Source organism: Otolemur garnettii, unplaced genomic scaffold, assembly GCF_000181295.1.
Source record: "Otolemur garnettii isolate 467f Iridium unplaced genomic scaffold, OtoGar3 scaffold00003, whole genome shotgun sequence".
Classification (NCBI taxonomy): Eukaryota; Metazoa; Chordata; class Mammalia; order Primates; family Galagidae; genus Otolemur; species Otolemur garnettii.
In genome coordinates this window covers 35,699,117-35,712,637 of record NW_003852398.1, presented here as the reverse complement: position 1 = coordinate 35,712,637, position 13,521 = coordinate 35,699,117, and the positions used below count along the sequence as shown (strand labels likewise).

At 44.5% G+C, this 13,521-nt stretch overlaps 2 protein-coding genes across 3 annotated transcripts in view; one reads left to right on the top strand and one right to left on the bottom strand.

The window, feature by feature from the left end:
- The window catches only part of CYSTM1 (cysteine rich transmembrane module containing 1), a 78,695-nt gene extending 69,093 nt beyond the window's left edge, over window positions 1-9,602 (top strand). For both annotated transcript variants that reach the window (XR_002774515.1, XM_012808834.2), the window contains one exon: window positions 9,119-9,602. Coding sequence is in view for 1 of the 2 variants with exons in the window: in XM_012808834.2 (XP_012664288.1) it covers window positions 9,119-9,225 (107 nt within the window). In the remaining variant the exon portion in view is untranslated. The remainder of the gene's footprint in view (window positions 1-9,118) is intronic.
- Window positions 9,603-10,803: 1,201 nt separating this feature from the next.
- The window catches only part of PFDN1 (prefoldin subunit 1), a 67,058-nt gene continuing 64,340 nt past the window's right edge, over window positions 10,804-13,521 (bottom strand). Inside the window, exon 4 of the mRNA XM_003782139.3 lies at window positions 10,804-11,345. Within this exon, the coding sequence (XP_003782187.1) occupies window positions 11,262-11,345 (84 nt within the window). The 3' untranslated portion in view covers window positions 10,804-11,261. The remainder of the gene's footprint in view (window positions 11,346-13,521) is intronic.

The following is a 13,521-nucleotide window of genomic DNA, read 5'->3' as shown; positions in this document are numbered from 1 at the left end:
GATGATGGAGAGAAATGAATGCATTTGAGATAGTCAGGAGTAAAATCAACAGGACTTGGTGATGGATTGGATATGGGGATTGAGGCAGAAAGTGAGAGGGATGTTCACAGAGATTGAGAACAATGGAAGGAACCATGTTCAGCTGGAAGAAAGATAATTGTGTTGGTCTCTGAATGTGTTGGGTTAGTTTGAGGTGTCAAGATGTTTATGAGACATCCAGTTGGATGTCAGGTGAGCAACTGTATATATGCCTGCAGCTTGGAGAAGAGGTTGGACTGGAGATCTATGGAAAGCCTTGGCATTTGGTGGTAATTGAAACTATAGAAGTGAATAAGATTACGTTGGGTGAAAAGTTGGCAGCATTGGGTGGCGCCTGTGGCTCAAGGAGTAAGGTGCTGGCCCCATATATCGGAGGTGGTGGGTTCAAACCTAGGCCTGGCCAAAAACTGCAAAAAAAAAAAGTTGGCAGCAAAGGGCTGAACTTTAAGGAATTCCATCATGGACTTATAGATGATGAACCTGCAAAGGAGTCAGGGATAGAAAACTAGGGGAATGGGATGTCCTGAGAGCTGAGTGAAGATGGTACTAAGAAGGGAGTGATCAGTAACATCAAATGTTAGGTAAGGTGAGAACTCAGAAGTATCCACACTCTAATCACTAAGGAGTGGACTTCTCTCTGTGAAGGACAACAACAGAGCGAAAGATAAGATGGCCGAGACTAGAAGACAGAGCTCCTCAGGCCTGGAGGAAAGCAGACATTTGTGTAGACATGGAACAAGTGAGCGCATCGGTGAGAAGAACCAGCTGGAGCATGAAAACTAGGAGCACCTGCTAAACTGGAGAGAAGCATGCAAATAAAACCTTGAATTCTACAAAAGTCAGACACCAAGTGAGGGAGTTAGGCTAAAGTCACTCAGCTTTGAGCCTAGACAGTGGAGGCTCTGTTCTTCAAGCAGATTGTGTCCTCTGGGATAGCTGCTGGAAGGTCCAGCACATAGATAACCAAGCAGATGACTATTCATGTTCTGGGGAGGTCTTTATGAACAGCAGCAACAGTCTAGATCTTTCATGACCACTGCTGCAGATTTTGCAAATATATATATATATATCTTTTCAAAAGAAACTTTACATACAGCTCTAATCTGGAAAAGATACTAGGGGATTGCCGTGGTTAAGGCAGGAGGAACCACTCTCTCTCTTTTATGGAAGCCCAGGGACCTGAGGAATTCATATATTGAAAGCCCTTGGTCATTCAGGATTTTCCAGAACATTTGATCAAAGGAGATTTGGACTGGATAGGTTTTGCCCCTAAATGTCACTCTGGGATACTGCCTTGCAAGCAGTGTATAACTGCTGGTGTATTCTGTAAGGATCGGTAGGTACTTCATTGCTAAGTATTCTGTTGTATGGAGGTGCCACTATTTATTCATGCACCTGCTGAAGGACCACTTGAGTTGTTTCTACTTTGGGGGCATTGTGAATACAGCTGCTGTGAACATTTATTTACAGGTTTTTATGTGACCATGGTTTTCATTTCTCTAAGGTAAATACCCAGGAGTGGAATTTCTGGATCATGCATCATGTGATTATCAGCATTATGTTTCAAGTTAAGAAATTGCTGCTGTTTTCCAGAGTGGCTATAACATCTTGCATTCCTATTAGTAATGAGTGAGAGTTCCAGTTGCTGTGTATCCTTGCCAGCGTTTGATATGCTCAGTGTATTTTATTTTAGTCATTCTGATGATATGTAATGGCATCTCATTATAGTGTTAATTTGTATTTCCCTAATAGCAAATGATGATGTCACATGCTCATTTCCTCTCCTTATGTCCTCTTTAGTGAAGTCTCTCTTTAGGTCTTTGCACACTCAATTTGGGTGCTTTCCTTACTGTGGAGTTCTGAAAGTTGTATATTCCAGACACAAGTCCTTTCTTGGATGTGATTTGCAAATATTTTCACCTAGACTATAGCCTGTCTTTTTAGCCATTTAACAGTGCTTTCACGAAGCAAAAGTTATTCATTTTGATGAAGTCTAGTTTATCAGTGTTTTTCTTTTATGCATCATGCTTTTTGGTTACCAGAACTAAACTCTTTGCTTAACTCAAGGTCATGAGGATTCTCTGTTTTCTTCTAAAAGTTGTATAGTTTTTCATTTTACATTTAGATCTTTGATCCCTTTTAGGTAAATTTTTATATAAAATGTGGGACTTTAAATGGTTGAAGGCTTTGTGAATTTTCTTTTTTTGCATACCATGCCAATTTTTTGGTTCATTTTTGAGACAGAGCCTCAAGCTGTTGCCCTGGGTAGAATGCTGTGGCATCACAGCTCACAGCAACCTCCAACTCCTGGGCATAAGTGATTCTGTTGCCTCAGCCTCCCAAATAGCTGGGACTCCAGGTGCCTGCCACAACGCCTAGCTATTTTTGTTGTTGTTGTTGTTGTTGTTGTTGTTTGGCAGGCCTGGGCTGGATTCGAACCCACCAGATCAGGTGTATGTGGCTGGTACCTTAGCTGCTTGAGCTACAGGTATTGAGCCCCAATTTTTTTTCCCAAAATACTTTGTTTAAAATGACTATCCATGGCTTAGTACCCATAGCACAGTGGTTATGGCACCAGCCACATACACCAAGGTCGGCAGGTTCGAACCTGACCTGGGCCTGCTAAGCAATAATGACAACTACAAAAAAAGAGAGAGAGAAAGAAAAAGAAAAAAAAAAGACTATCCTTTCTCCACTGAATTGTTTTTGCATATTTGTCAAACCAGTTAGCTATGTTTATGTAGGTATATTACTGTCTTCTCTATTCTATTCCTTTGATCTGTGTGTCTGTCCCTTTGTCAATACCATTATCTGTCTTAACTAGCATTATTTGTATTAAATCTTGTTTTAGTCATTCTAGTTGTGTGGCCTTTCCACAAATTTTAGAATTAGTTTATCTCTACCTATTAAAAACTCCTGTTTGGGATTTTTATTGGAATTATGTTGAATCTATACGTCATCGTGGTTCTTAGTGGGTATTTCAGTGGGATTGTGCATGCTCACCCTTATATGCCATAGCCGTTAATGACGCAAATGCAGCCTGCTCATCCATAGGTTGTATCATTCCAGGTACAACTCCCAGAATGTGATTACATTGATCTCTTTTGAAGTTTGGCAGCAAATGAGGTGAAGTCTTCATCATATTGGGTAGGAACAGTGTTTATAAGATGTCCAGTATGCTGAGAAACTTGTATGCTCTGGGTCAGGTCAGTCACCATCATTCACAACTTTGGTCTCCAGATGTCTTGCATCTGAGCAGGTCATGAGCAAGATCATGCACTGTTTGCCAACCACTGAAGGATTCTCCCTGCCTTGAGGTCTTTACACCCCGGTCTCAAGGTCATAGAACCATTGTATACTAGGTATGATCAGGTTTTATCTCTCAATTTTAATTTCTTCTGCCTTGCATAATGGCTTTATTCGTAATTATCTAAAAACTGTGTTAGGGATATATTCATGACAAATTGTGATGTAAATAGTTGCACTCTCCCTTCTGCTATAGTAGTATCAATCATTACTTCAGGTCTTAAGCACCAGAAAAACATTGCGTTCTCTTCCCACATATATTTTGGGGATTCTCATATTTGTTGACTTTTTTCTCTCCTTTAATCTTTATAGTGTTATATTCCCCAGCTCATACCCATGGTTCCCTCTGGCCTGAGATAATGGTCCTAAAGGACTTCTAGCAGAATAGTGGGATGCTGAGGAATTGCTTACATCCCCATCCTGTCCTATGTACTCTCTCCTGTTATTGCCCTTCAGTCTCCCACCACCAAGTCTCTAGCTGACTCCACAATAAAAGAAAAACTGCCTTCTACTCCAAACTGAATGCAAAACAGTTCCTAAGTCATCTCTTTCCCTCAAGATAGAAAAGATTGCTTGCTAAAAGTATGAGGAAAGGGGGCCATTGCCTCAGGAAATTGAGATTCTTTTTTTGGTGGTTTATTTCCTTCTCTCACCAGCATGAGTTGTTCTTGGTTATCTCTCCAAATTGTTTACAAAAATAAAATTAGTTATTTATGTCTGACTTAATAAAATTTTTTGTATAGTAAGTCATTCATCTTTTATAAACTCATCTGGACAGAGCACGTTCACATGAAGCTGTTGAGCCCTCCAGTCAGCTTTTGGCATTTCTGTGGACTTGCTGGTTCCTGCCGTCTGTGGCTTGGAGCGCTTACTGCTTTATGTTTTGTAAGATCCAGCTTTGTACATGTGGCTGGGCCAGCAAACAGGAATGCATATGCTGTACTACAACCTTGGTCTTCACTGGTGCTGTGAACATGGGCAATGGTCTGTCAAATTATGAAAAATAATGTTGGAAATGTACTATATGACCTTACTATTTAAGAAACCCCATGATGAGAGCTTTTTTTTTGGATGTCTTAATGATATTAACCTTTTTCATTATCATAACATTTTCCTGTGTTATCTCAAGAAGTAGCTTTCACAACTGTTTCCTCCCATCTTGTAGAGTAGGAAGCAGAGGCTCAAAAACATTACGTGACTTGCATGTGGTTACCTAGCTGTGGGAAAACAGAGCTGGGGCCTCAGCTCAGGTCTGGCCACTTACCAAGTTGGTAGCAGGGACTTGGGGATTAGGGCCCTGGTTTGTTTTTTGGGTTTTTTCTTTTCTTTTCTTTTTTTTTTTTTTTTTAAAGAGACAGGGTCTCACTTTATTGCCCTTGGTAGAGTGTGGTGGAGTCACAGCTCACAGAACCTCCAACTCCTGGGCTTAGGCGATTCTCCTGCCTCAGCCTCCCAAGTAGCTGGGGCTACAGGCATCCACCACAACGCCCAGCTATTTTTTGTTGCAGTTTGGCTGAGGCTGGTGCCCTACTCACTGAGCCACAGGTGCCGCCCAAGGGGCCCTGGTTTGTTAACCTCTTTTCTTGTTGGTCATAATTTTTAAAAAATCCTTATTTTCTCCTTTATTTAAATGGAATGATAGCTTCTTGTAGGATAACATGATCTTTCCTGAAGAATGCCAAGCACTTCTGGATCTCTAGCCACATGTCCAGCAATTGTCAGCTTGGGTTGGGACTGGGTACAGATGTATACACAAATGGGAAAGACCTACTGTCACATCACAGCACTTGATTAATCATTTAAAAAGTCTGAGCTGTGCAAGTAGAAGTTTCAGATGCCAGAATGGTGCTGACTGAGAATTGAAGCTTTCACCGGAGAAGGCATCTGCTCACATTTCTTGTAGGTCATTCCTGCCCTGGCCCCTATGAGGACAGGAGCCCCACTTGCCCATTGCATCACCTCTGGGCTTGTATAGTACAGTAGTCCTAGATCCTGGGACCAAGGCAACTACTGTTGGCCACGGTTGCAGTGGGAACTGATGGCCCTGGAGAAGATCTTAGGGCTTGGTGGACAGGCAGTTAGTCACAAGAGACTATATGCCTCTGGCATCTTCCATCTATCTTCTCTGCACAAAGGCCAGAAGGTAGGTGAATGTCCCTGCCAGAAGTTGCTTAGCTCTTCTCAAAGCTGTTATGCATCCAAGACCCCAGGCTTTCCTGGGCCAGTCTAGGCTTCTGGATTGCTCCTGTATGCTCATATACCTCTCTCCACACATTCCCCACCCATCTCCTACACTTGCATCAGATGGCAAAGCTCTGGGTACCTTCCCCTCTGCAGGCTTCACACTGGGCTGGGGCTAAGACTTCTAAGGGTTGGTTCAAAAAACTGACTGTGGCAAGAGGCAAGCCAGTGAAGGGATCCTTGGACCTGACCCCAACCCAATTACAGTCCCCCGGGAATGGAGTATCCCTATTGTGCCTTCTTGCATGGGGCCAGGGTGCAAGGGTGGTGTAAGACACTAGAAAGTGAATTGAGAAGGTCAACCTTGTGGCTTATGTTTATGAAAGGAAAGCCAGTGTGCAGCCAAGCCTTTGTCCCCATACTGGCCTCTGAGGGGCACATGATCTCCAAAGAGGAGCTTGATCTGAGCAGCCACTGCAGGCACCAGCCACCTCTTCCAGGGCTGGGCCTTGACTATTGAACTTGCCCAGAAAGGCAATACCCACACTCCTTGCTCTTTTGACCCCTCCCCTTTTTTCTTCTTTAAAAAAGAAAAAAAATACAAAACTTTTTCAAAGGAATTCAGTTTAGATAAGTTGCAGAGGTAGTATTCTACATACTGGTTTTTTTTTTGAGACAGAGCCTCAAGCTGTCCCCCTGGGTAGAGTGCTGTAGCATCACAGCTCACAGCAACCTCCAACTCCTGGGCTCAAGCGAGTCTCCTGCCTCAGCCTCCCAAGTAGCTGGGACCACAGGCACCCGCCACAATGCCCGGCTATTTTTTGGTTGCAGCCATCATTGTTTGGCAGGCCCGGGCTGGATTCGAACCCGCCACCTTAGGTTTATGTGGCTGTCGCCTTAGCCACTTGAGCCACAGGCACCGAGCCTCTACATATTGTTAATGACTTACAGTGTCACTGTTCTGCCCCCTGGTGTGCTCTGGCTCATCTCTGGCTGTGGAACAGCTGGGTTTGGGCCATCTCTGCCCCAGCTCCTGCTGGGTGACTAGTACTGCCAACTAAGCTTCAGTGAGCAGGGGACCACTGGCTTCAAGTACCCAGGTTGTCATGTCCTTGGACTCTGGAAGCATGGATTACCAGGCAAGGTAGCATATGAGTTCTCCTTTAGATTTCCACTGTGACAGGACAGTGGCAGAACAGAAGGCACTCTCCAGATGTGGTTCAGTAGGACATCTAGGCCCCATAGCAGGTGCCCTGAGGAACTGTGAGGTCTTCCTTAAGGGGTTTCTCCTGGGCCAATCTCTCTATTGGGTGATTGAAAAGCAAGGAGAACACAGATCACTCCCACTTCCAGACCCAACCTTCACCCCCAGCAGCCTAGGGTAGAGGTGGTGTCCTCAGCTAGTTAAAGGGAAAAAAGTCATCAGGGTTTCAGAGGACTTGATGCTCCAGAAACTGACTCAGGTTTCTAAGGTGTGTGTGGGTACCCCCGTCATGGTTGACGTAGCCCTCTGGTTTGAAGTCCTCTGTTCTGTAGCCACTGACTGTTTCTAACCTCTAGAAACATTGTCAGGGAGTAATAAGCTCAAAGTCCAGCTTCCCCAGGTTTCAGAGAGTGTCGTGTGAAAGAAGCCCTGCAAGGTCAAACTTGACTAAACCGGAGGAGAAAGGTGATGGAGGAAGAAAGACTGGGACATTTTTGCTTCTCTGACTAAGCTGCTTGAGGTTCAGTGGTTCTGACAGAAGAGAGGGGGAAAGCCTCTGTGGGATGAGGACAAGGGCAAGCAATCAAATGAGTGTCCTGATACTCATCTCAGGGTGACTGTGAAGATGGAGTAGCCCATATCTGGAGAGCCTTTGGCACAGGTCCTGGCATTTGTGAACCTCTCAGTAAATGGTAGCTTAGGAAAGACTTAGGACCACTCACACAGCAACCAGCCTTGAGCCCAGTTTCTGGCCTGTGAGTGAATCAAGCAGACTATTTCTAGAGCTAGCAGGGGAGGGGGCCCTTCTGTTTCAGGGCAGGAGTTCCAACCCTCTGGCAGGGAGACTACAAGAAAAAGGTTACCAAGAGGGTCTGCAGCCTATTACATCCTGGTTTCCCTTGCCCAAGGCTGCTCATGCAGACCTGGAGAACAGACCTCAAACAGGTCCTCAAATGGAGAGGTACCATTGCCTGGCTCTCCTGCTATAATGACTCCACAGCCCAGGGTGCTCAGTAGGTGGGGCAGGCTTTGGCTGGGTATGAGAGAGTACTTTGCCATAGCCCCAAGTCACCTCTGTGCTCTTCCTGGTCCTTTTTTTATCCCAGTTGGGCCTGAGCAAGATGGGCTTGCCAGAGGTTTTAGAAGAGCCATAAAGGCCTGAGTTCAGAGTCTGCCTGGTAGTATATATGTGGATAAAAGAACTTTCTAAGCTTTAAGTCCCTTACCTATGAAGTAGCAGTTGTGGTAATATCTATCTTAGAATTATCAAGAGGACTAAATGAGGTAATGGACCTTAATGAAGCCTCAGAATGAACACGTTGTAGGTCCTTCTCCCCCAACCATGTTTCCCAGCGGTGGGTTGTCTCTCAGGCCCAGAACAGCCTTGTGTGTGTGTTGCTGAGTGGGGCCAAATGAAAGTGGGCTGGGACTAAACCCGTGCTGTGAGAGAAGGAAAAGGAACATCTCTGTGGAGGGAAGGGTGACTGATAAAATGGGAGGATTTGGAAGCACTCCCTACTAACCCTGCCCCATTCTAGCTACACCACCAGGCTCTAGAGAGAAGCTGCCAAGAAAGGAGGGCTAAAAACAGATTAAGAAAATAGAAAGAAAACTGCCAGAGAACTGGTTTAATTTATAAGATTCAAGCATTCATGAACTTAGAAAAAAATCAAAATCATTACTGCTTATGAGTTTGATGTTGATGGCTGCTGTTTTGAGATTTTTTTCTTTTTTAAAGTGGCCACAGGTCAACTATCAGCCATTTAGAATATGTCCTTTCCGGAAAAGCAGCTAATGTTGGCCGCAAGTCAGCTGACAAGTAGAGGGTGGTTGGTCCTTCTTGACCTGTGGATTTGCTTAGCACTCAGATCTCTTAATAAAGCACTTATTCCTAACAGGGCTTAGATTTCCAACTCCATTCAGCCATCCTGTCCTGTGGGACCAGTTTTTATCTCTGCCTTTAAGCTTTGTGTCAAAGCTGTCATGTTTTGTGTCAAAGTATAGAAGTTGGGGGCTCATTCTGAAATTGTGTATTGCTCAAGTATGAAAAACCCTGGCTCTTGGGCTTAAAGCCCTTTTAGGAGATTTTAATTCCCATTCCTCTCACTCCTGGGCGGTGGCTTAACTAACTGTATCTGAAGTACCCCCCTAGGTCCCCGGTGGGGTGGAGGTCTATAAACCAAGTAGCATTATCCACCTCCTTCTGCCTTAGTGTAGGGTCACTCTGTAAGTTCCCTCCATTCATCATCATCAATGACAGGAGCCAAAAGGCTGTGCTAGTCTGCCTTAGGGTTCCACTGTAGCCCCTACCCCCTTAGTCCGGAGAAGCTCATTTGGCAGGTCTGAGGTTTACCCCAGTTCATTCTCCCTTTCCCCTTCTCCCTCCAGTGTATGTGGTGGAAGACCAAAGAAGAGATGACGTGGGACCATCCACCTGCCTCACAGCCTGCTGGACTGCTCTCTGTTGCTGCTGTCTCTGGGACATGCTCACCTGACCAGGCCAGCCCTTCATCCTGCCACTCTGCTGCCACCTCCAGTTGGTGTGCCTGCCCCCATGTCTTCTGATTGCTGTAATAATGACTAGCTCTGCACAGAAACCTCTTCCTTCAACACTATGGTATTCTAGATTAGTAGGGGTTGCTGGTGTTTAATTCAGTGACTTGATCTTGATCTTTTCGATGTTTGAAGTGCATTTCTTATCAATCTTTAACAAATGTGCTAAATGATTCCTTTTATTGGCCAAAGGCTTAGTTATGAAATATATATTTATGATTTTAAATTATATATTCAAAGTAGTGGCAAAATGTAACACACCATGGAATAATTCTTCTTTGCTATCACCCTATGTTTCAATAAATTTGTCCAAATCTCACTTGTTTAAATTTATTCCACATATAATTTGAGCTGCCCTGAGTCTGTGTTTCTCCTGGACTCTCACTGTTTTTAACTACTCATCTGCCAAGGCAAATGAGGGTCTCTCACCTAGTGGCCACTGTCCAGCACGTGAGGAGGAGCCCATTTACCTTTTCATTTTGCCATTAGACAAACAGTGTAGGTGCTCTAAGGTGGGCAGGTTCTGACACCAGGTGTCCTTCAGCCAGGTTATAGGGCCCCTTGCTACACTAGCATTCTGTCCCTGTCAGAGATGGGCTCAGGCCAGGAGCATTTGCCACTTCAGCTTGTACTTGCCTTACCCAGAGCCTAGCAATAGAGCCCTTTGGTAACTAGGCTTTGCTCCCTGGAAGACTGGGAATCCAGTCACATGGGTCCAGACCAGAAGGTTTCTTTTCCTGCTGTCCCTTCCCACGCCCTCACCCCAAATTAGTCAGCTACATCAGTCATCTCATCTTTGGCCACAGGGTGGCGCTGAGCTGCCATAGCAGCAAGTAAGTCAGTTTTTTTTTTTTTTTTTTCCTTCACCCAACATGCTGGGCCCAGCCCGCACTGCAGGTCCCTGAGTATTCTGCCTGCCTTCCTTCTGAAGCAGTGATGTGCTTCTAAATGTTTAACTACCAGTTATCTCTCCCCCCAAAATTGTGATTTTTAATATCTCCTATTTCAGTTATAAATGTTCCCACCATGCCACTGATTTCAATCATGTCAGTGATTGTAAAGTTGGGAAGAAAAGCATAGGAATGCACCATTCTGTGGTATTTTTATCACCTAGACATGATACTACTAACCTCACTGTGACTGGATAATCATCAATGTAGTACAATAATTAGGACGGGATGAGTTTTGAATATTTTCCTTGTTTTTACATAATTTGCAAATTTACATAAATCTTTGATAATGGCTATGTTTAAACAACTGGCTTGCAACAAAATCCCTTAAAATTAGACAGTCAGCTCAGCACATCATTCACTATCCCTGAGCCTCTAGGATGCCTCAGGATTATAAAGTCTGTCTTATAATATTGGCCAAAAGTAGAGAACTTTCTTTTGGAATGTTTAGAAAGAAGCAGGGAAAAGAATCTTTAGGCATATGGTACTAGAGGGACTGTTACTCTGTTCACTTACATTCAGCTGTGAACTTAAACTTGCTTTCTTCCTCATCTGTATACCACAAATACATGGAGGACCATAAGTTGAGGGTTTAATCAAAGATAGAGAGAGAGAAAAAAAGGACAAGATTACACACCCCAAGAAAGGAAAGACTCCAATGCAGAGGGAGCAGGAGTTGAGGTGGCAATGGCCACTGCCTCTCACTGTCATTGTCCCTCAGCTCAAGAAAAGCATATTAGCAGAATGGGACAGAGGCCTTTTATTGGTCTGATCAGTGTGCATAGTGGTAAGTTCACGGAGAGCTTCCCTCTCTGTCCTGGCTCCCACCTTCCCTCCTAAGAGTTTGTGACTCATTCCGGGAGAGAAGAGTGTCTAGGCAGGGTGGCAGGCAGAGCCAGGGTAAAAATTATGGCATTAGGATCTGAAAGGGGTTCAGGATGTTGTAGAAAATGTGAGGTTGCTAGGCCATCCAGATAAAATGTCCATCAGAGCAGGGGTCGGGAGGAAAAGCTTCCCCTGGAGGCTCCCTACTGGGCCCTTCGTGCCATCAGCATCTCCCGGATGTTGTCCTCAGCTTCCTTAACGCTTCGCTCCAGGTAGGATTTTTTCTGCTGTAATATTGGAAAAAGACAAGGGTTAGGACCAGGGTGAATGGGCCAGGCTGCCAGACACAGGCTTTATGCCCAATGGTTATGGCTTCTCTTTCTGATGAGTGACTGCCACGAACATATTCTGCAGGGAGCCAGGGACATACCTGTGTCCTAATGCTCTATCCCCAGCCCCACAGGCAGGGTGAGGGATGGCTTGGTACAGGAGGCAGAGTTGTTCTTCCCCCCAGAAGGAAGTAGACACTGAAAACAGGCATCTTGATACATGAAGTTATTACACCAGACAGACAAAAGCCAGGAAATTCCAGGACAAAGCTCTTGCCCTATAACAGACTATCTCCTCTCACGGTTTTCCATGGGCTAGGCCAGGCGCCTGTAGCCACTGGGGACAGTACACACACTCCTCTGGCCAGCAAGACCAGGCTGCTGTGAGTGCTGCAGTGTTGAAGCATACGTCTCTCTGAGGCGGATGAGTCAGGATGAAAGCGGCTTTTCCAGTGGTATTGCTGCCTGCCAGGAATCCAGGCTGGTGACACACTGTGTAAAACAGACCTTGTAGAAGTTTACCTCCTACCCCATCTGGGTCCTAGATTAAAAATCTCAATTTACACAAAGAACTTTTACTACCAGGAGCCACATCTGGACTAGGATTATAAAAGATTAGTCAAAGGAAATGATGTCTGTACATTGTTTGCCCTGTGCTCACCCCAGAAGTATGGTGGCTTTACCACGGTCCCTGCCCTGAGGACATAGTTGTGGCTATGTTCCCACAAACAGACATGAAATGAAAGCTCCCTTTTTAAGGAATACTATTCATGGCCTGAAGGAATACTTAAAATTATCACATCCCAGGGTACACAGACTAAGCCACACTGGAGCCAGTAGTGCCCAGTCTGGCCCAGACAGTTACAGGTGCTCCCTCCGACCCTGACTCCCTTTACCCAAGTAGTTGGAGATTCAGTTTGACTCAGGAAAGTCAGGGTACACTTAGGGCAGAGGGTAGGCAAGCTACACACCACTGTGCTTCAAGTGGTATTACAGCCACAGCCTGACCCCCAACTCTGAGATGGGAAAATCAAAATGAATCCTACTCTTCCTCGAGGTCTTCACCATTAAACCTCTCTGAAGCCTTCAACATACCTCTGCCTCTAACTTACTCCACTTCTGTCCAGATAGTTATTAAGTAATACACTGAGGGCTTTTTCCTACAGAAGCCAAAGGTTGTGGCATACATAAACCTTTATTAATTGCTACGTGAACCTCTGATTCCTATTTGTCAACTCTTAACTTCAAATTTCCCTAAGGATATAAAGAGCCCTGTCTCTTTATTCATCTCCCATCTGTCCACGGTGTACACACACAGTTCCTTACAACACAAAAGGAGCAAAAAATTCATAATAGCCATGATAATTCAATAGCCATAAACATATATTGTTGCTAAGGAATTTTGTTTAATCACAATGCTAAACTTGATATAGTCCTATCATTGTGATAGAGTAGGAACTTAAACTTCCTTTAATAAACAACTCTTAGACTTTACCTATGGTGAGTTGAAAAGATGCAGATATTGGAACCTGACACACCACTGAAGAATGTACATGCCCTGGGTGTCACACAGAGGGGAGCAGCAGCTTGATAGTGCCATTCGCCACCTGGGCACCTTGTCAGGGTTCCAGCCCCCAAGAACATAGGGAAAAAGCTAGGGCAATAAGCTGACCTCTTCTTCTCCAACAGCCAGCCAGTACCCAGGAACCCTCATCTATTGAAGTCAATCTCTGCCAACTTGTTGCCACAGCTGGTAAAATCATAAATTTGGAACATCAGCAAGAGCTTTTCTGCTCTACTGCCTAGGACTCTGGCCAAATTCAACTTCAAAAATTCTTTATTCTTCTAGGTTTGGAATGTATTGCTAAGAAAAAAAAAATCATAAAAATGTTTTTTAGGGCAGCACCTGTGGCTCAAGGAGTAGGGCACCGGCCCCACATACCAGGGGTAGCATGTTTGAGCCCGGCCCCCGCCAAAACTGGGGAAGAAAAAAAAAACACGTTTTTTTAAATTCTTAACATCTTTTCCTTCTATTTTCATGAAGTCTTTAAGTTTCAAAAATGCAAATGAACTTTTTTTTTTATTTTATTTGTTTTTTTGAGATGGAATCTTGCTATATTCCCCAGGATGGTCT